The 24669-nt window shown below is 38.5% G+C and overlaps 1 protein-coding gene across 2 annotated transcripts in view; it reads left to right on the top strand.

Moving 5' to 3' along the window:
* FHOD3 (formin homology 2 domain containing 3) overlaps nt 1-24669 on the top strand; it is a 363251-nt gene that overhangs the window by 178928 nt on the left and 159654 nt on the right. For both annotated transcript variants that reach the window (XM_026040807.1, XM_026040808.1), the window contains exon 5: nt 1389-1494. In XM_026040807.1, the coding sequence (XP_025896592.1) occupies nt 1389-1494 (106 nt within the window). The remainder of the gene's footprint in view (nt 1-1388; nt 1495-24669) is intronic.

Genomic DNA, 24669 nt, shown 5'->3' with positions numbered 1-24669 from the left:
AGAAATAAAATGTCAGGCTGAAGGAAATTTGCGATCAGTGAATGGTCAGATTAAAAAGGCTTATTTTAGTTAGCTTGTCTGTTTTATAAGTTAGTGTATGTGGCAGTGTATAAGTGTATGTGAATTAGTGTAAAAAACAAAGCTATTTATTTCATGTATTTCTACTAGATATAGGCATATCTTGGCTATGCAGAACTGCAATTCAAGAAACCTGAAATTTCTCTCTCTAGCATGTTTCTGGGGTGAAAATATATACAAACAGTCAAGGGATTCAACAAATACGATGATTTTGTTTGAAGAGTAGTGCTGTTTCATTAATATTTTAAATTATTTGCATGCTTCATTTGTGTAGCCGATTCATTAAGTGCTGTTTAATCAAGTTTTTAATACCGTTCTGTCTATATGAGCAATGTGTAAAGTGAGACGGGAGCCTTCAGACCCCAAGCTGTCCATTCTCTGTGCATGGCAGTGTGCATTTAGATCTGAGCAATGCCCTGTGTTCTCTGGTATATGATACTGTTTCAACTGATTGCCCTGAATAAAGAACTGGTCAAAAAGGGAATTACTTTAAGAGTTTTACTGCTATCAAGTTAATAGCCTTGGTCCTTTTTGCTCTTTCATTAGTGAGACCAGCAGTAAGAGCTCTGAGCTCTTAGTGCTGTTACTAATTATCAATATATTTGTGATATTTTCTTTTCCGGGTTCTGTTGTATTTGGTTTATATTGTAGAACAGATTCTTAAGTCTCTGCTTTATGTAGCTTGGTAAAAGTAAATATGGAACTAGCAATACCAAATGTACACAGCTCATGTAATTTAAAATTGCACTGACATTGTAAATGAGGGATAGGTCACTTGTGTGCAAGGCCAACTCAATTCATACTGCTGTAAATTCTGTGTTAAATCCTAGACAGGACTGCTCTAAGTTAACATTTAATGCATGTTGACTTCTTAAACACCTCCTGTAATTGGCTGGTATTTTTACATTAAGGAAAAATGCTAGTAATTGAATTTAAAAAATAGAAAGAAAAGCTCACTTAAATATAGGAAATAGTTTTGGAAAGGAAATAAGCTTTTTATGAAATTATAGTATCAAATAGAAAGTCTGTACGCTTTTATAAAGAAAAATAAATGAGTTTGGGCGTTTTACAAATGCTAATCTTCCATAATTGACTTAGAGGTAAAAGGTAAAGGTGAATGTTTTTCTTGCCTTGCATAGATGCATTTCATTATGATTTTGAAATGTCCTCTTTTACATCTTCCAGAAAAAAAAAAAAGATGCTTAAGTCATATGAAAAGATGAAGGCCTGTGCTTGCTTTTACATTACAATATATCCTGTTGCCTTGTCTTTCATAACTGTAATGCAGCTTTCTGTCTCTTTTGTGGCAGGATGACAAGGACTTGGTTCATGAGTTTGTGGTGGCGGAAGGTCTGACTTGCTTGATCAAGGTGGGAGCAGAAGCAGACCAGAATTATCAGAACTACATCTTGAGAGGTAAAAATGGTCTAAAAGCTCTTTTTATTGCTCTGAGACTCTTTCTTAGGTTTGCTGCAATTGCCACATCCAGTATCTGTAACTTTTTTTCAAATTGCTCCACATTCTTGCCTTTTATTTGGGAAATTCAAGAGCAGGGGAGTTAATGTTCATCATGGAGCAGGATGACTACATACAGTTCTCACTCAAGGAGATGCATACAAGGAAACACAAGCTGGAAACTGGGAGAGCTGCTACAGTATTTTGAAGAACTTAGTAATAAGGGGAGAAGAGTCTTACAAAGGGATCTTTACTGCTGCATGATCTCACAGTAAACAGAGACAGTCACAAGTGCATAATTGTGGTGGATTGCTCATCTGAGTTTTCTCAGACTGATATATGTAAGTATCTTTTAAAAATGTCAGTTTGATATATTTAGCTGCCAAAACTCTATCTATAAATTAAGGAACCGAAATATATAAGTAGAAATAATATAAAAATGAGGAGGATTGTTTAGATAACTTGATTCTAAGTTTTTGAGGATTTGAGTGGAACTTAAAGAAACAAAGATTAGATCTGTGCAAATACCAGCTTAAGATGTGTGGAAAATCAAACTGCTACACAAATTATTTTCTATGCCCCTAGCAGTGGTATAGAGCAGTGATAAAAACTTACTTGGATGGTAGCTTGCATATTACTCAGACTATGAACCACAATAGAGCTAGACAAATGTAAAAAACTGAAGGAGAAAAGATTCTCTCCATGAAGGTGAAAAGAAAAGGCTTCTAGGAGGCAATTAGCCATAGATGTTCCCAGAAGATTTGGACTAGAGTCAAATTAAAGGTGCTGTATTGGGTAGGTTGGCCTTCAGTCCAGTGCTTGACTCATGTGCCAGCTCAGCATTGATCTCCCACAGCTGGATTATGCTCTTCTCCCTTCAGCCGATTATGCAGCCAAATAATGCAGTTTCAAAACGAGGAAACCTAATAGGCATTTACAGTACCTGAGTGTCCAGATGGCCTTGTAATGGTAATGTAGAATAGCCCTGCAATTCATCTTTGTCAGGATCAGATCTAGGGTATAGAGCCTCAGAGCTGACAGAATGATCTACTAATATCAGAGAAGTCGGTCACATCCGAGTGATCTTAGCCCAGTATTATATCTATCTTCAGCTTACTGAGAGCTCATTTGACATGTGGGAACGGATTAAGAAGAACTGAAACTTCTCTTTTCATCTGTGTATTACTAGAGACAGTGCAGCCAAAATCCAGGGAGGATCTCTACAGTCCCTTTCCTGGTGTCTGGCTTCTGTAGCTCTCCTGTGCTTAAGAGCTTGAATCTATGTCTGCCGAAGTTGTTGAGTTTCCACTGAATTCAGTGACAGAAACAGCAGAGTCTTGGTGCTAAAGTCCATGGCATTGCACCAAGGAAACTGTGACCTTGGCTGTTGCATTGGTATTAGCAAGTATTTGCTGTTCCTGCTTAAAAAAAAAAAAAAAAAAAAAGGAAAAAAAAAAAAAGAGCCTTGATACCACCTTAAGTGAGAGCTTTTGTTTGTTTTTATTTTGGGTTTTTTTTTTCTGTTTTGTTCATGAAGTTCCCCTCTGTATTGACATATTTTTGCAGATTTTTTTTTTCTGTGTGATATGGTTTTATTTTAGAAATGAAATTTATGTCTTAATTGTCTTTCAGGAAATTCAAAGCTTGTTTCAGCTCCATGTTTTTGTCAGATCATTTTCAGTTCCAGAAACCAGTGTGAACTTTCTGAATAGTTCTTCATGTGCAGTGAGATAAAGAGAGGGTTGGAAGTACAGTGTAGCCAGTCTTATCCAAATATATTGAGGAGACTGCTGAAAAGAAACATTAAATACATTGTGTAAGAATCTTTTTTCTGGTATGTTGTTTTCAGAAGACTATAGTGAATGGCTGATTTTTTTTGTGTGTGCCATTTTTTTTGTGTTATTGCAGTGCTGCATTTGACTAAGCAGAGTGCACTGGGTGCCTGTAGGTATGTAAATATCACCAAAAATGCATCCCAGTTAACACTGAGATGGTCTCTTAAGCTCTGAATGTCTAAAGTTACAGAGATAAAATAACATAAGGAGCCCTTGTCTGCAGTTTCTGAGCCTTGCAGCTGTGGTGTCCTTGTCTGGAGTCCCTTTTGGCGTGGAACATATCCTCCTTACTTTCATTGGACTTAACCTGAACAAAAAAGGGATGTGAAATTTCCTTCACTCCTTATTCTAACTGAATTTCTCTTATGACTTTCATTTAATCCTCAGTTCCCCATCATGACCCAAACACAGCTTGCAGCGCTTATGGTAAACGGCAACCTTAGTTTGTGCAGGCCCAGCATGAAATGGAGGAGGAGTGAAGTGCTCAGGCGTGAGGCTGCTGGTGCTGTGCTGTGAGGAGCTCTTGGGGGTTCAGGCCCTCGGTGTGCAGAGAGAAGACTTCCAAAGGATAATCTGTCATCTCTGCAGAGCTTATTGGGATGCTTGAACCCATAACTGCTGTTTTGTGGATTCACAACGGTGTTAAGGGTTGTCCAGAATTAGATAAAAGCTAGAAAGTTCATTCCTGTAGTCTAAAAACCCAAGTGAGGTTTTTAGACCTCACCTTCCAAAAGGAAGAGAGGCCTTGGTCATACTACAATGGAAAATGTTAGGGAACTAAGGCCAAGGAAGAAATGGGGCCAGCAGGCAGTACATATCCGACAGCATCTTTGAGGGAATTCTGCCTTCAGACACAGTGTTCGGAGTGAGAGAGAGTTACTCCTGCCGCAAAGCAATTCTAAATCCATGCCTGGGGTATTTTTAACTATACAGTAAAAATGTAGCTAGCAAAGTCAGAAGGACAAGGTGAAGAGGAATTCTCTGTGATAAAAGATATGTGTTGTAAAGCAGAATTATTTTGCTATTCAGCTTCAAAGTTAGTGATCTGTTTGTGGAGTTTAAACACAAACGCTCCAGAGTCGGTCAGACTTGGTCACAGATATCCATCCAGATAGGATGCTGAAGTGAGTCAGCAGCTGAAGTGAGTCAGGTAGCTGAAGTGACAGACAAAAGGAGCTCAGTCGCAGGCATGTCACTAAAGCCACCGACAATTAGGCCTATTTATAAAGCTCGCGGCATGTGTTTCACCTGCGCGCCAACTGCACAGCGAGCGGCTGTGCTGCACGTTCTAGGAAAGCCGATTAAATTCCTGAAACAACTCAGTCCTATGAGGTGTAAAGGCTGTCTGGTTCCTTTCTGTGACACCGAGTGCTCAAAGATGTCCAGAAGCGAGAGGAAGCGGAAAGCGCGGGTGAAGTTTTGCAAGCAGAGGGTGGAAGCTGCTGATTATAACTTCATGGTTGGTTTTTAGAACAAGGGGGTTATCAGGAAACTGGTGGTATTTCTGCATCAAGCCAACTACTACTTGAAATGCTTGGGGTTTATAGTTCTGGTCTTTGTAACTGGGAGTTGATGCATTTCCAAGAATCAGCTGACTGTTTTTACCTAAGAGATCCCTCATTATCACAGGGACAAGGGTACTTTCAGTGTCCTTGAATTTTCCTCCCTTATCCTGATAGATTATATGGTCTTAGTCTTTTGCATTAAAGGTTAAGTATTATATAGAGTTTAGGATGTACAATAGGCATGGTTTGTATAAATATCAAAAGAAGAGAGGCAAAATCAGCAAGAATGTGTATATATCTCAGAAAGTCACATCTTGCTAAATTGGTTTTGCAGCAGAGAAACAGATAGTGGAAATTAAAGTTTATTAGTGAAAATTGAGATAATACTATCTCATACATACCTTTGTATTATTCCTGATTCAGGAGGACAGCATAGAGTATTCTAACTGCAGAAAGATATGCTAGCAACTTCAGACTCTACACAAGAACCACGAGTAAACAGAAGTATGTGATTAGGCTTACCTTTTTTTTTTTTTTTTTCTTTTACTAGAAATAAAAAAAAGTTTCCTGATGCTCTTCTGTTGTCCTTCAGTGTTCAGGTATCTCTGTGTACCTGCGGAGGATTTGTATGCATCTTTAACCCTCAATTTGACCTGTCATGCATTTCTTTAAAAATTACATAAGCTTAATCAGTTGATCTCAAAATAGCCATTGTAAGGCTGTATGCCCCACAGCAAGTACCTAACCTTGATCACTGAAGAATATTGCTTCAAAGAGGGGCTTGATGGTTCAATTACTGTAAATTAAATTCCTTGATCTCTCTGCTGACTCTTAAAAATGATACCAGAGCTACAGCCTTGTCCAGTTGACCAATGTCACTCGCTCATTTTATATGGACATCAGGCTGCAGTTGTGTGAAACCATTTTAATGGCTGGCACATTCCCTGGAAGCTGGTGTGGCCACAGCAGCTCTGCATGGAGTCCTTAAAAGGGACTGTATTGCAGTAGCTTACCATCCTAATGAGACCTGTTAATCAACAGCACTGCTGAGCAGCAGTGAGGCATCACCGGGCTGTGGTCAGGCTCTTCCCTTCTGTAAAAGGAGCACGCTTTCCACTGGCATGATTTGCAGGTGCCAGTTGTAATTTGTATCAAAGGGAACAGACTCTGAAAAATCAGACTTGGGCCTGCTATGTGCTTGCAGAAGCCTCAAGATACTGCTCTTCTTGTGTCCTGCAAATCGATAGAATAAAAATGTGTGGAGCTGACATCCTGTTTTGTGAATGCGTTAGTATGGGAATGACAGTGTGATTGCAGTGTTCTTGGTTTTCCAGGAAAGAGGGCATGTCTTAGCACCTCCATGACTGGCAATATAAACAGTGGATTTCTTGTCCTAGTAGCTGAATCCTCTTTCATCTCTGTAAATCTCTCTTCTAAACACATTTGTTTGCTTGTTCAAAGATAGTTGGAGATTTTCAAATATTGAAATATTAATATTTTCAAATATAAAAAATATAAAAATATTAATATTTTCAAATTATGTTCATTAGAATTGAGTTATGCATGTATTGTGCTTACAGCTTCCTACCAAACACAGTCTTAAATGTTCTTTGAGCTGGTGGATTGATACTTCCCCTCTCCCTCCTCTTCCTCTCCCTGGATTTGATTCAGATCTGTGATCCATCTGGAAACAGAGCCAGATGGTCCTAACACACTGCGTACAGCACAAGTCCTCCCGGTCTGGGATGGGAATTGGCACGGAATCAAATTGGAGTTCAAAAGTTTAACCACCATACAGTAATTTACACATCTGCAAATAAACTGAGCTGGTCCTTTCTTTGCGCGCTATGTGAAATGGCCTTTCATGTTGTGACTGCTCAAGAGGAGGATATAGGATTCCCATAGTCTACGTGGAATTCAGGAATAACACCACCATAAAATTATGGATTTCCCTTGTTTTTAAAGCTGACACAGGCTGGAAGGCTTTGGATTGCTTTCTGTCTACATGAAAATGAATCTTCAGTTTTTGTGTAGTTTTTTATGCTTTGTGAAATTCCCATGAAATGCGACACTTCGGGCTATGCAGACCCTGTGTAAAACGAGGAACTGAACCATGAAAAATGCACATCCTTAACTACTGAGCAAAGAGTAAGTACTTGGAAAGTAGTCTCAGGGGCCTTCAAAGCCATTTTGGATGTTATATGATTTAAGTACTCAAACTTTATGAAGGAAAACAATGTACTGATTCCAACTGATTACAGAGTATTTCTTCCTTTCCATAGTAATCTTTTAACCTGAAGTATGCAAAAACTGATTTATGAGAAAGATGAAAATGTTCCTGAAATAAAGACATTCATAAGCTGACAAATATCTGCAAGCTTTCAAAAAGTGCCCTGCCACTAATGATTGCATTATGAAGTACTTCAGTTAAATATATGCATACAATGTACAGCGTAATATAGTGGGGAAAATAACATTTGCTTATACATTTTCCAAGATTAAATACTCCCATAGGTATTTGTAATGGTTATTATAGGGTGCCAGACAAAGTAACTTATCCTAATACAGAAGCTGAGGATATTAAGGACCTTTTAAAGCGGAAAAGGTCAAACATGTTTTTAAAATGTGTGATAATTAGTAACTGCTGACTGCTACTCCATGCAAATAGTTATATGGTATAATGACACATCAAAAATAAAACTCTTAGAATGTCTTTGGATATAATTTCTATATCCAGGTGTGTTTGAATTACTTTAAGTTATATTTTAGCACTGTCTGTCTTTATTTTTTGCAAATATGCATGTGTATGCATTTCTGTAGTTTGTGTTCTCCTGGGTGAAATCAAAAAACTGGAGTAACAGATTGTAAACACATCAAATTCTCCTTTTCATTACCATGAGGTAGTGGCCCTCTTGGAGCCTCTGCTTGCAACTGTATTAAAATATTAAAAATAAAACAATAAGGAATTCAATTCTGCATGGATCTGAGGACTATGGTTAGAGGCAGGCAGAAGACAGGCTGTGTGTACTGCAATTTGGGAAGGTAGAATTAGCCAAGAGTTGAGTGTTTACACAAATTGAATGAAGAAAGATGGAAACTTTTGTTTGCTTATTTATGAAGTATGAGGACTAGTTTACTGTCTTAGTGCTACTTATTTTCACGTGCATGGGTTGAGATACTGATGGAGGCGTTGAAGAGAGCAGCGTATGGAAGCATCCTTGCACTGCCCACATAGACACGAAGGTTATCAGTGCACGCGCGGACAGGCAAGGCAGCAAACACTTGACATTCAGCAAAGCCAAGCTGCCATGGGAAGGAAGACAGGAACAGCATCTCTTCATCTCTTGAATCAAGACATGGAAAAGTACTGTCATGTTGTGCGTCCCTGACGGCTGCAGCAGTTGCACATTTGGGAAACATACGGGTTTAGAGTCCTCTTCAGAGTTGTATACAAAGTAGGAATAAAAGATCACTTTAAACTGTGCAGTTTGTAATTTTAATGTGGTTTCTTTGTTGTTTTATTTCCAAGAAAGAAGGATTTTTTCAGGTTTGGGGTCTGTGAGGCATTTACAGTTTTCTGTATTTAAATTTTCTTGATAAACCATGTGCTGTCAAGCCATGAAAGGAGAACATACAGATCTTCTGCCCCCTAGTGATACAATAGAGCTGAGTTTTATTAGCTGCTAAAAGTAGCTAATAAGTAGCTAATGTTTTCAGTAATTTTTGTTTGAAATTTCTTCCCAGAGATCTTAGTGAAGAGACTTTTATTGCAGTATGTGCCATGCAAATTGACTTATTTTTTCATTTACCTCTTCTTTACCTTGACAGCAAGAAAAGAAGTATTCTTCCCTCTAACAACCTAAGTAGTTTGTTTGTTCTTTCATTTTTAAATGGTCCTGAAGATGACCAAAACGATTTTTAAAAGCGAGGGGGAGGGAATATTCAGAGTGCATGGGATCAGGGGGAACTGTCGGCTTCTGGATGTAAGAACAAGACTGGAATGTTTCAGACCCAAAGATTTATGTTTCTGAAAAGTGACAAGTTAAAAGTTGGAGAATAATGCTTTGATGATTAACTTGCACAGTAAACCAAAAGACCTCTGGATAAAGTATACAAAGTGTATGTAGGGAAGAAGAGTTTAAGGTTTGCCCTCAGGTTCTTTGAAAAGACACATCAAAGGAAGGAAAGTGAGTGAGAGAGTCTCTGTAGAGAAAGGTCTCCCTGGAGCCAAGAAAGCAAGCAGGGTTAACTTGCTAACTTGGGGAGAGATTGCTATGAAAGAGAGAAGATCCTAAAGGTTAGTTCAGGTTACAGCTTGGGATAGCAGACTTTTCTTTGGAATTTGCTGTTTTTCTTCTGACTTTTCACCGTTCCCTGAAACAGAGACACTTGTACTGTTTGCTAGGAGGAAGAATGCCGTCATTGCTTCCGCTGTTACAATTCACTGACCTGAATTACTGAAATGCTATTGAGCAGGAGGAATAAGTATGGCATGTCTGAAGTGGGTTTCTTTAAATGGGAGGTGGGCCATTAAAGACTTCTGCCAATATTGGGCAATGTCCTATTTCCTCCTACTTAACCTCCTGCTACACATTATTACCTCTCCAGAGAAGAACCTTGACATCCTCTGTCCCTGTGTCTGCTGCCTTCACTTGTCCCTCAGACCCGACTTCCTAAGTGCATACCACGCTCACCACTTCAGAAAGGCCTCGTCATTTTGAAAGCCAGGCCACAAGACAGCTGTGGATATGGTAGGGTTGTACAGCACTTAACCTGATGAGTTTCAAGTACCTGAAGTGAGAAGTGTCCCTGTTGGCAGACTTTTACTCCTGGACTCCATGTCACAGCAGCCTGCTGATTTGTGCAGAGCGCTGTGTCAGGGCATGGGCAGAAAACATATGTATAGGCACATATATGCTTTTGATAAAGATTTTTAACTGTATTCCTTAATATTAGGAAAAAATACACTAAAAACATTATTGAGGTTGATGAACATACTCTTGAAAATTAAGAAATGCCTGTACATCCTGGCTTTGTGTGAACATGTACCCCCTTTGTGTGCAAGCTGATACAGTTTGTGATCACAGAGGAGTATGGTGTTTTCCACAGCTGCTCTGCTTCAGTCAGTGAACACCATCACACCTGTGCACTTAATGAATGCCTTTTAAATAGGCTGTCTTATCATCAGTGTTTCTCAAAGCCTTTGGGATTTACTTCATGCTGTGTAAACTCCATTATAAAATGTTTGTTTTCCTCAAGGATTTTTCAGTGGTTGGTCACTAAATGTTATCCAAGAACTTTACAAATGCCACGCTACTCCCAAGAGCTGAAAGGGCAGCATTATCTTTGCATTACAGATAAGGAAATGAGGCACAAAGAGTGTACGTATTCTGAATTCAGAAAAAAATCAGTAAGCCTATCTGCTGGTTTGGGGACTCTTTTGACTGTCTTTTCAGACTTGATATAGCACTTTGCATTTCTGCTTTTCCTTTACTTAAAAAAAAAAAAAATCTTTTTGTTTTAAACTCTTACCCAGCCTGTCAAAGTTTTAGCTTTCTGACCTGTCTAGACATGAATCATTTCTCCCCTCTCTGTATCAACTTCCATTCCCCTTCATCAGTTTATCAATACTTATGGAGAAATTAATGTAAATGAATAGATTATGTAAATGAATGAATGAGGCCAAAGTCAATTGAAGTTGACTTAAACATTTTCCTTCCCACGCTTGTCTCCAGCTCTGTGCTAGAGCACTAGTGCATTCTTGCACTTCAGCTGTGCTTGTGAGATGCTGTGATGAACTCGACAGAGAAATGTGTTCTTCTGAAAAATTGCTCAACTAGGAAAGAGGTGGACTTAGGGGAGAGGTAGTTTTGTTTTTTAGTACTGTTGAATTACGCAGTCCAGTTCTCTGTGTTGGGGCATACATTCTTTCACCAGCTGAAACCTCAATTTGGGCTGAGACAGCAGAGGAAGGGAGCTTGTTGTGGTGGTTGTGCTTCTGTATCTCAGAAAGAGCAAACTTCTGTATGGTCAGAGTGTGTAATAATTCCCCGAATCATCTTGTAAAAGAGCAAGACCTTTTTTGGCATTAGGGTCATCTTAAAAAGACTGTGTTTCTATAATTATTGTTTAAAGTTAGGTACTGTGAATCTCACTTTGCCTAGACCTCTATAGCCAACCAGGAAATTGAATTCATATTTTTTTTTTTTGGTATTGTTTTGTACCCATATGAACCATGCTGTATGATAACACCTGTATAATACACACTACTTTATCCATGCTGAGTCTAAAAGAACACGTTGGGAAGAATATTTGTGAACGCAGGGAACTGTCTCTGCTGTGGCTATGAATAAACATCCTGAAATGCTTGGAACTACCAAGCTGGTCTGGATGGAAATCTGCCTGTCCTACAGTTCTCGTTAGGAAGATCATGATTCTGTGCCAGGTACCTGTAGGACTGGAGGGACACCTAGCAGCCATATGGTTGCAAAGGCTTGGACTGCTGGCCTAGCAGTCATTCAAGAGGTTTTAGCCTCATTGCCTCAGTTGAACAAAAACATGAGTAGAGAGACTTTCAAAATAAAGAGAGAAAGCCAGAATCCTATTTGCTAATGCATTTTCGCAGAGCCATTCTTGACCACTGGAATGTGTCTTCCCAAGCCAGGTCAAATGGTGAGATGTGTCTTCAATGGCCCATGACAGTGCACATGATGGTCAGGATATCTGTTTATTGAGTTATTGATTATTGCATATCATGGACAGAGGCTGCTCAGTGGGTACCTGCATTTGCCAAAGCAAAAACTTTTAGTGCCATGTAAAATAGATGAGTGCTTCAAACTCTTTTCTCACAGGCATATCAACTATAGCCCCCCTGTGAAATTCTGTTTGGTCCAAAACCATTCAATTCCCTTAGAGTGTGGTTTGTTGATGGAAATTTTAAAGCAGCAGTAGAGGTGTTCACAGAATCCTCTCTCAGACTGCTTCTCACATTGCACTGTGAAAACCCCTTTTAATGTCTTTTTGGTGCAAAGCACATCTCAGACACTGATGGCCTGCACTCTTTATGTGATAACTCATTTGAACATAGCAATGCAGTAATCTTAAGCAGCCTTACTGTATTTTCAGAATTTCATGTGATCCAGTTTGTAGATGATTGACCCACTTCTTCCTGAGGTATATCAGAATGAACTACTTTGTTATACTACAGTGTTTGGACTGCTGTTTGGCTGTGGTTGTCAATAGATTGGTGTTTTCAGAAGCTTTCCCTTGGAAAGGTTGTATCAGTAAGTCAGATTTTTTTTTCTCTCCAGCAATGGCTACCAGCATCACATACTTAGTTCAGACAAGACCATCGTCTCATAAAATGCCAATACACTGTGGTCAAGAAAACGAACTAACTTGATAAGCCAAGCCATTTTACTCCTGTTACTATCTGAGGATACTGCTCATCTGAAACATATCCATGACGAAGCCACCTGAAGAAGAACTAATGGTTACTTATCTCAAAGAAACTGTGATTTCTTTACATATCAGTGTGAATAAGATGACACATACTGTATTCTTGGTTTACCTACTCTTCACCCATACTGTACTAATAATTGTCAGGGAATCAGAAGAGTGGTCCAGCTGGCTCTGACCTTAGTGCTTGTCATAAAGGAGACCATGTAGAAGGTCATAGTGATTCTAAGAGGACCAATTCATATTTGGGCATCATTTCAGAGCCTTGATCACAAAGTCACAGGATAACTGAGGTTGAAAAGGACTTCTGGAGATCATCTAGTCCAAGCAGAATCACCAAAAAAGCAGAATCACCTAGAGCATATTGCCCAGGATTATGTCCAGATGTTTTTTGAACATCTTCAAGGAAGGACATTCCACAACCTCATAGAGAAACCTGTTCCAGTGCTTTGTTACCTTCATAGTTCTCATGTTCAGTAAGAACTTCCTGTGTTTCAGTTTCTGCCCACCGATATTCATAGTGTCCCTGGGCAACAGTGAAAAGAGTCTGGCCCCTTCCTTTTTATATCCTTTGTTCAGATACTTGCACACCTGGATGAGATCTCCCTTCAGCTTTCTCTTCTTCACGCTACACAGGCCAATCTCTCTTGACTTTTCCTCATATGAGAGATGTTCCAGTCTTTTCATCATCTCAGTGTCTATTCTCTGGGCTACAATAGTTTCATGTCTTTCTTGTACTGAGGAGCCCAGAACTGGACACAGTACTCCAGTTGTGGCCTCACCAGACTGAGCAGAGAGGAGAATTGCCTCCCTTGACCTGCTGGCAGTCATTGCATGGTCTCTTGCAGGGCATGTGATTCCTCCATAAGCCTGTCAGGACAGTGACAACAATAGTGTTGGCCTTTGAATTAAATGTATGGATGAACTGGGGAGAAAGTTACTTCTTTGTAAACTCTTATTTATAAGTAAGGATTAGGATTTTGCTTTTGCCTTCATTATTCCCCAGTTATTTGCCTATCATATTGCAATAGGACAGCAACAAAAACATGGTAGTATAGAAATATTATGTTAAAAATTGGGAAAGTAATCTTTGTTGTTGCTTTTTCTGTGGTAATGAAGCGTCATGTTTGTATTGAGATTCATGGGCTGTCTTTCATTTTAAAGGTGTTGTGATCATTCCCTTTAAAAACAAGAGCTGTTTTGCATGTGCTGTGAAAATGCTGGAAAATTTCAATAAAAATAGTTAGGACATTGCAGTTTTGCTTTAGCTGAATTTCTCATTTTTCAGTAATGTTCCTTTGTGTGCATGTGTGGTTTGTTTTTTCTCTTTAAAATTATAAATAAATCTTTTAAAAGCCCTGCTTACTAGGCAATGCTGTGAGAACCACAAACATGTTGTGGCATATCAAGAAATGCCAGTACATATCTTAATATATACTTAATGTAAAATACATAGAAATATGGTTTCTCTAAATATAGTGATTATTTTTGACATTTCTGCTCTTCCCCCCAACTGTTGTATTCGCAACAAGAACCATATTGCATCTGAACCACCTTGCATATGCTCTAATAGCTCAAAAATATTTTGAATCTACGTTCTTCCTGGACCTAATAAAGAATATTGCATACAACATATTTGAAGGTGATTTTTTGTTGTTTCAAATGAAATTCAAATGAATTTCAAATTAAAATTTTTAATTTCTTTCTCTTGAGGTTTCAAATCTTCTTTGTGGTGTCACTGCTGCTAGCAGAGAAGCATCCAGCAAATCAAAATTTGAAGCAGATTTATTTTTACAAAACATTGGTCTCACTGTAACGAGTTTTAGGCTGTCAGTTGTTTTTCCTTTGCACCAGTGCTAGATACTGATGTGTGCCAATGATGGGGATGGTTTCTGCTGCCTCTCTTCCAGTTGTAAGAATTTAGGGAAAACATAATTTCCCTGTCCCCAAAAAACTACAATATATCGATAGTCCTGCAGCACTATGGCTATTTGTTACCATATCTACACCATGTCTTCCATTCATCTGGAATTGTTCTGGGTTAAACTTAACTGGTTACTTATTTTCAGTGAATTAGTTAAGAGTTTTTTTTAATTCTTGACCCAGTCTTCCATGGGCATGTGTAAATTACTGTAATGTGTAAGGTAAGGAGTTCTTCTGAGTAAGAGAGGCCTGAACTACTTCTTCCAGCACTGACATTTTTGCAAAGTGTGCTGAAATTCTTGCTTTGGTGCCTATTCTGAAACCTCTTTCTTCCCTCCCTCCCTTCCTCCCTCCCTCCCTCCCTTCCTTTCTTCTTTCCTTCCTCCCTCCCCTCCTCCCTCCTTCTCTTCTTTCCTCTCTCTCTCTCCCCCCCTCATGTTATTTTTCTTTTTTACTCTACCCTCTGTTGCATGCCCAAGGGATGATATTATGCAAAACAGTTTCTACTCCAGCTGTTTCAATTTCATCATCTATAAAATCTGTACTATGATCTTTACAGTCTTATAAATGTTCTTTTGAAGTTTGCATCTAAAATTACCTACTCACAGCATCTTCATGAAGGTCCATGGAAATGACTTAAGGCTTCTCTCTGGAGAATGATCGGGGTTTTCACCAGGATTGAATTAGGGTACTTGAGGACAGAAGCACCCAAGTCCTTGTTGCTGTCAGGATGGAAGGAGACAGCAATGGGAAGCATGGGCGGGCCAAAGCAAAGAGACCCGGGAAGGGACCAGGGGAGCTGTGTTTGCTTATTAAAGTCACGCTTATTACTCCAAAAGAGATGGGAGTGGCAATTAGATGCTATTGTTTGAATAAATCTCCAACAGGAACAGCCTCCCTTCAACTTTGTGAGAACTATCTAGAACCAAATGATACCTAAAGAGACAAGTGCTGGAAACCAAATGTGGAAGTCTGCTAAAGCTTGTCAAAAGAACCCATGGGTTTTGAAATAGTGGTACAATAATAAGCATAAAGTTGTTATGCCTACTTATGTATAATACTCATAATATTTTTACTGGAGTGTATGAGAAATATAATTAGAGTTGGCTGGATACTCACAGAAATTCTTACATTTTTTTTTTAAGTACTTAGATATGAAACAAAATTAAGGTTGTTCTATTATAGGATTATTTTTATGTATAAAATTAAAATGCAATGGTTCAGAAGTTATTAGTATGTATTATGAGACACAGCTTACAATGAAGTTCCATTTCATTTGCCATTTATCCCTCATTTATTCAGAAGCAATGATCCTTGAATCTCAGTGCCAAAGGGAAAATTAACACTCTATTTGACTCCATATTTACTTTGAGATTTCTAGTTGTAATTTTCTCCCTGCCATTTTAATTACCATGCTTAGCTCAACCTGTCCCTCAGACAGCTTCCACCCATGTTAACTGTGCCGCAAAAAAGGAGAATTTGTGCTCTCATACGAATTTTTAAGGAGGCAGAGGGTGTCCATCGGTCCTTTTTTGAGTGTATTTTTTTCAGAGCATGATGTAACTGACACTGCTGCCTGGAGGGCTGTGGAATATTTTTCCAGGGCCATGTGGATAATAGACATGCAGGAAAATGTTTTTTAGAATGTCTATTTTAAATCTCTTAAGAGTTGCACTAATGAACTAATTCAGCAATCTTTTTTTTTCTCCATCAAAAGATGACTTGTAAAAATGTCAACTGATTCTGTCTTCCATACTTTTTTTATTGTACTTAAAAACAGAAGCCTCAAATGAAAACCTCAAAATGAAAACTGTATCCAATAGCACTTTATTCATGCCTCTCTCAGTTTTGCTGGCCTTACTTCCAGTGAGATAGGCCATATAAATAAAATCTTGCTTTCAAGCATTCATAAGAGAAGCATTAATAAATCCTCTTTCAGTAAGGCTTCAATAAGCAACCATTATCTGATATCTCATATTATGAGATTACTAACAGACTTCAGGGATATGGGGATGGGAAGGATGTAGAAGGGACCTGACCTTTGCAAAGCTGTTTGCTGAAATTAAGATCACCAAGTCAGGATTTTTGTTAGAGCCTTGATCATCAAACCCTGGAACATCCTTGTGAGGCCTCTTATTGTGTAACGGAGTCCTTTTTTTCTGTACATTCAGTGATTTTTTTTTTGCATATGCTCTGACAACGTATCTTGGGCTTCGTAGCCACACTCTCTGCTTGTGAGCACATCAGTTTGTGTCCTTGATTAACCAAGCTCCCATCTCATGGGAGGGGAATATTAGTGCAGTAATCTTCTGTGGAAGAACCTGCTTCCTTGAAACATGTGAAAGTCAAAAGTGTTTGTAAGCTAATAATTACTGGAAGTTGTCCAAAGGAGAGGCCTGTCCCTCTTCAGGAAGAAATCTGTTTTCTGATGTGCTAGAGACTGGCATAATTTAAGTTACTGGCTTGTCATCATGAATCTACTGCTATAATTCTCTCTCTTGAGACTAAAACATAATGAGAAGGAACTTTAAATTTCTAGGAAGCAGTAGACACATATTGTTTACACTTCTGATGTTGCCTTTATGGCTTTTTAATAGCTATTCTGTAAGTCAGAGTTAAGAATAGAAGATGATGTGCATTGCTGCAGGTCTCTGTTCAGCAGTGTTCTTGTAATGATTAATCCATTAATCAGATGCCTGCAGTAGCCATTGGCCTCAAACACACTCACAAAGTGTTTTCCTTTTGTTTGAACTCTTTCCTCTTTCTAGATGCACGTAGCAGTCATCTCTCACATTTTTAACATCTCTGTTGTTGATCTTTGTTCGTCCCGCTCTTAAAGTTTGCATATCATTCCTTTGGCTTCTTATCGCAAACAGTGTATGCTTCTTGCTTATGAGACAACCTTTATGGTAAATTACTTCATGTGGGCTTATTTAGTGTAGAAAAAGCACAGGTGATGCTTGTCTGTTTCCAGATTCCTTTACTTTGTGTTAGAACCTCAAAGCAGTTTCTCTGTTGTTTATTTTCTAAGTGAAAATACCCATCATGACTTTGAATTGACTTTTTGCTCTTAAAAATTCAGTCTAAAAATGCCTTACATTGAAAGTCTGAAAACAGAAACAGCAGAATCATTGTTCGTTCAGTAAAAATTGTGTGTCAAATTGCCATAAAAGGAGTAAAGATAAATAAATTCACCATCCATAAATTAATGGTGAAATGCTAGGTTGAGAAATAATGCTTTTTGCGTTTTCTGGGATCTCCCTCGTGAAAACTGGAGCAGTATTCTAGTAGGAATGAGTGCTGAAGGTGTTGTGAAACCTAAGCTTTCCTATCCAAACATATCACGTTGTCTTTGGTCCTAAGTGTGGCTGTCATCTGTTGTTTTTGACATGTATTTTGTTGTAAAAATAGCTTTCTGAAACGTGCTTTAAAAATATGATTTGAAAGGCCCTATACAAAAAATCTGCAGTCTTCCTTTAAGCCATTTATGCTTGCGTGAAAGCATTTATCATGAAATGGCCATGGCTTTATCATATGTTATAAGACTTCAAACTTGAGAGGGGGAGATGTCTAGATAAGTATATTTAAGCAGGTATAGATACGTTTGTGCGCCTATGTACATTATTTTATCTCTTTAAACAAATGCATGTATGCACACAAACACCCACTCAGATATGCATTAGTGCAAGACAGGGAGATAAAATAATTCCTATACTGTAGAAATGACCTGCTCAAGCAGGGACACCCAGAGCGTGTGGCACAGGATGGCATCCAGGTGGGTTTGGAAGATTTCCAGAGAAGGAGACTCCACAACCTCCCTGGACAGCCTGTGCCAGGCCTCTGTCACCCTCACAGTGAAGAAGTTCCTCCTCATATGGAAATGGAACTGCCTGTGTTTCAACTTGTACCCATTACCCCTTGTCCTGTCACTGGCCAACAATGAGAAGAGCTGGGCCCCTTCCTCCCTGCATTCAGCCTTGAGGTATTTATACATATTGGTCAGATCCCCTCTCAACCTTCTCCATGCTAAACAGGCCCAACTCAGTCTCTCCTCATAGGAGAGATGTTCCAGTCTCTTTGATAAAGAGGTCATCTTTATTGACCTCTACTGGACCCCCCCCGCAGAAGCTCCACATCCCTGTTATACTGGGGAGCCCAGAACTGCACACAGTACTCCAGGTGCGGCCTCACCAGAGCTGAGTAGAGGGGCAGGATCCCCTCCCTTGACCTGCTGGCAACACTCCTCCTGATGCAGCCAGGATCCCATTGGCCTTCTTGGCCGCAAGGGCACACTGCTGACTCATAATTAACTTCTTGTCTGCACCATAAGAAGTGGCGGAGTTAATCTCCCTTTTGGGGATTACCTATCTTTCCAACTCTCTGAATTTTATTTACTTAAGTAAAATTGAACATGTTAATTATGTGTTTGGAAAAATAGAAGAAAATAGTTTCATAACTGGAAGACAAAATTATCCACAAAAATCTTGACTATCTTGAACACTAGAGTGCTCGTGATTGGTTGTGTTGGGAAAGACACAGGGGGAAGAAAAGGTTTCAAGAAGAAAGTATTCTGATAGTAGCATTAATACCAATGCTATAACATGAGTAGATTTAGAGTTCTTGCTTATACAAGCTTAATATTCTTAATATAACTTAGATGAGAGATATGCACTGTGTATGCTGTATACAGAATGCTTGTTAAAAGTTGGCAGTCTAGGTTTAAGAAAAAAACAAGATGAAAGAAGAGGAGGTAAGCACAGTTGTATCTGATGTCAACTTTCTAGTCATTAGAACTTCTGGTAGCGGCAGTTGGCATATGGGGAATGTGACCTTTGGACATCTCTGTGGGACTCTAGTACCTCACTGTGTCTCTGTTTTCAATTTTACTTTCTAACTTTAAGAAATGTGTAATTAAACTCTCAAAGAAATGAAAAGTGACTGTTGAATCTCATCTCATGCATTTTTCCCCATTTGCTTTGAATTTCACTAAAATTTATGTTCAGAAGAGCGAAAGATGTAGAATGATCTGCTGCTTTTCCATGTAGAATTTTTGAATAAGGATTTTTAAGGAGAAGGCAAACACATCTCAGGTTGAACAGTTAGTTTTGCAGGTGGTATTTCCACTGTCTGGCTGCTTTTCATGGAGCATGTGAAGTGCATGGAAAGGTTTTGCTTGCTTTTCTAGTTGGCTCATTTCCTTTAAGCATGTTCTCAAATCCCTTTGACTAATGAGAAAACTCTAAAGTATTTCTTTTGGCAATGCATAAATAAAATATCATGCTGGAAGTAATCCTGAAAAAAAAAGACGACATGCCCAAAGCTCCAGAAAATCCATCTCTCACCTTCTGAAAATTTCATTTCAGAATGTCAGCACAAACTGTTTGGTCTGTTGCATTGTGCAAGGTGGAGAAAGAAAGGGAGGAAACTAAGGCAAAAGGGCTTTATGCATGTGGTCAACCCAGGGGAGAAAAGTTTCTCAAATTGATTCCCTTGCTAATGCTCCCATTCCTCAACATGACCTTCCCAAAGTGTTAACATGTTTACTTTACAGGCTGCCCCAGCTGCCTGAAATTTGTTGCAAGGCGGTAAATGCAGTTCCCTGCCTCTGACCCAGCTCAGGAATTCAGGATGGGTATAAGGGAATTACGTCTATTTCCAAGGCAACAGCAGCTATACGGAGTACGGTGCTGCTTCAGTCACTAAGGCTCATTTTGGATTTGGGAACTCATTTGCTTTTCTGAAGAGTTTCATTTAGTAAACATGTTGAAAGGAAGAGCAGTCCTCCTTCTGTGGCCACATTTCACAGAAGATGATAGCTATCTGCTAGCCCTTTCTGGGTGAAAAGCAGCGTTAGGAAGATATGGGAAGGTTTTGTAAGGACAAAGTTATAGAGGCTGGAGAGTTTCTCTGGAGATTTATGTAGTTTGGAAAACAATCCTGGCTGTGAGCCTTTCTGTATGTTAAACTCAAAATGAGATTACAGAGGATGGGAAAGAAGAGTGGGGCTCTTTCGAATGCTTGTACCATCAGTGCTCATTCTTTCCTTCAGCACTTCATGCTTTATTTCTTTTTGTGAGGTCATTTGGGTTGAAGGGATGTTAGGCACTTAATTTATATAACTAGCTTAGAATCACTCTCAGAAGTGAATATGCAAAAATTGAGCTCTTGGAGGTTCACAGAGAGCAGTATTTTGGCATTGCAACACACTGCACACTGCTGGGAAGATGTAAGACCATTTAGTAACATTCATTATGCAGTGGGTTGTGGTTTTTTTTTTTTTTTTTTTTTTTTTTTTACAAATTTAAATCAGCTCTATTACAACAGCACTGATTTTGTAAAGCTGTGAGATTTTTCTTATGCAAAAGCAAGCAGCTGTCCTTGTTTAACTGATAACTACTGTTTACTTTTATTTTTTTCTGCTATTTGACTGCAAAATGTGAATTACTGGCTTTCAGGCTCTTCTGTTTCAATTGTTCTTTATATTAACATAAATTTTTGGGGACCTGTCTCTGGAACACAGTACATTTTAGTTCCCCTCTATTTTCTTCACTGATAAAACAGAGGAACTCAGGTATTTAATCCTTTAACTTCATTATTTAGATTTTATAGAGTGTGAAAGACTACACTTTTTGGCCTTGAGGTATCAGAAAGCATGAGATTAATGGAAAAATAATTCCCAGTTACAACTGCAAGTCAAAATGAACAACCCTAGAGCTAATGATCCTTCTGTGAAGATCACTGATCCTTTCAGTTAAAGAAAGCACCTGAAAAAGTGTGAAATTAGGGAGGACAAGGTTTGTAAACCTAGATGTTCCAAGTACCTTTAATGACCCCATCATCTTTTTGCTGAAGCAGTGAGAAAGCCAATGATTCTTTAAAATGCAGAATAAGATGGTTTTATGATTAATTTTAAGGGGTCCCTCCAAGGAGAGATGGATGGTGGCTCTGCTGTAATATTCTTATCAACTAAAGTATCAGAGTACTGCAAGAAGAAACAGCCTCGAAAAAATCAGAGCATTGGGTGTCTCAAATGTGGTATCTGGACCTAGTGGAAGCTCTTTTATAGACTGGAAGAATTTCTTTATGTCATAGGTGTGCTATGTGGAAAATATATTAAGATCCTGAAGCACTCAGTAGATTGTGTGCATTATAGAAAACTCTGCAGGAAATGAAATACTCTGTCTTCAGAGGAGGTTTGCACTAAAAAATTCCTAAGACCACCCATTGGGAATGTGCTTTTTCAATGATATTTTCCAGCCCTTGCTTTGAGTGAGATAGTGTTCAAAGCTAAAAAATGATGTTTCTTGAAATTGATTTTGAGATAGTTACATTTGTGTACAAGGTAGGCTGAATAAAAATTTGCACAGTGATTTGAGTAATTCCGTCTATCTTTTAGCTTTGAATGCTTTTTTTTTTTTTTTTTTTTTTTTTTCCAATGCCTGGTGTTCTTTTAGCTTTTTCAGTAAATACTTTCAGAAGTTGTTAATTTCCAATGCTGGATCTGCCTCGATTGTGGATTTACTATGCCACAGATGCAGTATTCTGCGCTAGTTATGTACAGGTACTTTGTTGTGTTTAGTTCACTTTACTTGCTGAAATAGTGTTGTTGACATGCTTAATAGCAACAGCTGTTAAACTGCTGTCCCCAGATTGCCTGTTCACTGTCTTTTTCAGGGAGTTCCGGTCTTATATTCCTCCAGATGACGGAGCATTGGTCATCATATACTTATAGAAACATGCTTTCATTCATGCTTTCATTCGTGCCAATGATGTTGTGGCTACTGAAGCATGGTACTGTCAGCATCATGGAATTGAAACAATGGCAAATACAAAAATTGGACTTTCAACCATTGATAAACACACCACCTTCATCTCCACATTTCCTATTTTCTGCCTGCTTCCAAATGTGTAAAACTGATCATATCTGACATACCTCACATTTTTAGATCCAATGAACCTTGTGACCCTGAATATTCTTCTATCATTCTGAATGTATTTTATTAATTCCCTACATGGTAAGAACATAAAAAAGATTTTGTAACTACTCTTCTGATAATCACTTGATGTTTGGGATTTATTCATCTTTGTTAGTAGATCTTTGCCTGTGAATTTTGAGAAAGACAAAAAAAAATATGTAATTGGTATGCATTCCTCTTGGATATTAACCTGTATAAATTCTGTTAGAGAGGAAAAAAGAAATCTGAACATGACACTGCTGAAAAAGATTTGGCTGCATTTCCCTTTAGAACAATAGCCTTAAGAGTCCCTATAAGAAGGTGGGATTGAGCCTTGAAAGGAGTTCTCAGTGTCAGGGCGGTGAAGGAAGCAAGAATAGAGGGATTAGAAGAGAATTACAGTTAATTTGGGAGGAATCTTTGCTCATTATCTGAGATGAATGAGTAGAGACACGAAACAACATTTTCAATCAATATTTTGGAAGAGTGCAGTCTCCCTGCTTAAAAGGGATTTGTATTGATGTCTCTTCCCTGCACCTTTTTCTCATGAGAAGTCCACTTCAAATGGGTGAAAGGAACTTGTGACTTGAGCACATTCTTTACTGTGAGATTGAAAGTAAGCCTCAATCCTAAATTTCACATAGCAGCAGACACGATTGAAGCAAAAAGAATAAAAAGCACATTTAATGAAGTGTTATGTCAGTTTGCTTTCTAGTGCTGACTTTGGCTTTGTTTAGCCAGTACTTAAAGAATAGAGCCTTTCATTGATTTGCCCTACAAGCATGAATCCTGGAGATGAAAGTGAATTCTTTAATGGCACGCACATTACTGCAGGGTGGAGTCTGTACAAAACGTTAGAGACAAGCTGAGCATAAGAAAGATAAATACCTGAAAAGTATACCAGGAATTCAATTTTGCTGTCTGTCACAGTGACATTATGATGACATCATGATGGAAAGAACTGGTTTAGCCGAATTAGGATATGGCCACTACTTTTTTTCTTTTTTCTTTTTTTTTTTTTTTTTTAAGGCAGTTCAATTTAAAAAAAAAAAAAGGAAATAAAGAAAAGAGATGCGCTTTTTCCCCAAAATCATTTTATATCCCTTGATGGACAAAGGTGTTGATTCAACTAAGCTTTATTTTCATGCCATTTCATTGAAGTTTTTATAGCCCACACATTGCAGTGAGATCCTTTGGACAGCATAAGAAAGCCCTACTTTTAGCCTTTTGTTTGCTTTGAAATCCCAGGGTATGAGTTTACTATGGCTTATTAATAATGGCTGAATCATCTAAACAGGCATCTTAATTATTTAAATTTAGTTCAAAGTGTTGCTTCAAAGTGACAAAAGCATCGTGGAAATCTTTAAAGTATGTTGAAAATGATAATTATGTAAAGCAAACCTTCTCTACCTTTTTGTTATTAATGTTTCAGATACTACCCAAGTGTCCCAAAACAACTTGTAACATTTCTGTGCTGTTTATTGGGTGCATTTCTCACGATGGAGATGAAGAAAGAGCTTTCTGGCTCAGTTAGTATGTTGTAGCTCACGTCAATTTAGCAAGAACTGCTTGAGAAATGCTAAAAAATGCACCTATGTAGGGTGTTATGCCCTATTTCTCAGAATAACTTTCCTTTTTGTATTGTGGAACTTTCACATACAGTCCTATACTTGCTGTATGTGACAGTGCAATTGGAGAAATGGATTGGCACCTGAAGAAACAATTTGAGGGTTACAAAGCTGAAACAGAAAGCATATAGCTGAAGAAATGTATTTTTGTTCTCCGCAAAGCTCTTCCATGGTATTCCTCAAGGATGTTTTTCATGACTAGTTAGAATAAACAATGTTTAAATTTGACTGAAAACTGGAACGCTACCTAAGTGTAACTTTTGGCAGCACACTTGCTAACTTTGTTTCCTGCAAAACCCTCTGTGGGAAGCACTGTGAAATACCAGTGGTAGGATTACTGTATTCAGTGATTCTCTTTTCTTCACTCATCTTTCCCCAGGTGTGCTCTTCAAGATTATAGCATGTGTTGTTTTTAAGGCCCATGGTTATTAAGCAAATGTGGTAGTGCCTGTTTTCTGGAAAGCAGCGTTTGATCTTTGCAGAAATAACTTTACGTGCCTGGTGAAATCATTTTGACGTTATGTAAGCCTCCTTGCCAAAGTTGTAAGTTTTTAAGTGTATTTAGCCTGTTAGTCCAACTGCAGTACTCTTATTTCAGGGCCCAAATTGCCCCATTTTTAACTGCCCAGAATAGCACCTTGAACAAAGAATCTGAGCTTCGAACAATAACAAAACAAAACAAAAAATACTGCAATTTTGGGGAAGTATTAGTGCTTATGATAGCAATAACATATTGCTATATGACAGCATGACATCATTGATCATGGTTTGTGCTTTGCTACGTGCCATTTGGGCAGAGCAATGTTCAAGAAATCAACTTGCCCAACAATGT

This window comes from Nothoprocta perdicaria, unplaced genomic scaffold (assembly GCF_003342845.1).
Source record: "Nothoprocta perdicaria isolate Ctin4 unplaced genomic scaffold, notPer1 scaffold_268, whole genome shotgun sequence".
In the NCBI taxonomy this organism is placed as follows: domain Eukaryota; kingdom Metazoa; phylum Chordata; class Aves; order Tinamiformes; family Tinamidae; genus Nothoprocta; species Nothoprocta perdicaria.
The sequence above is the reverse complement of the archived record's forward strand: the minus strand, read 5'-3'. Positions and strand labels throughout refer to the sequence as shown.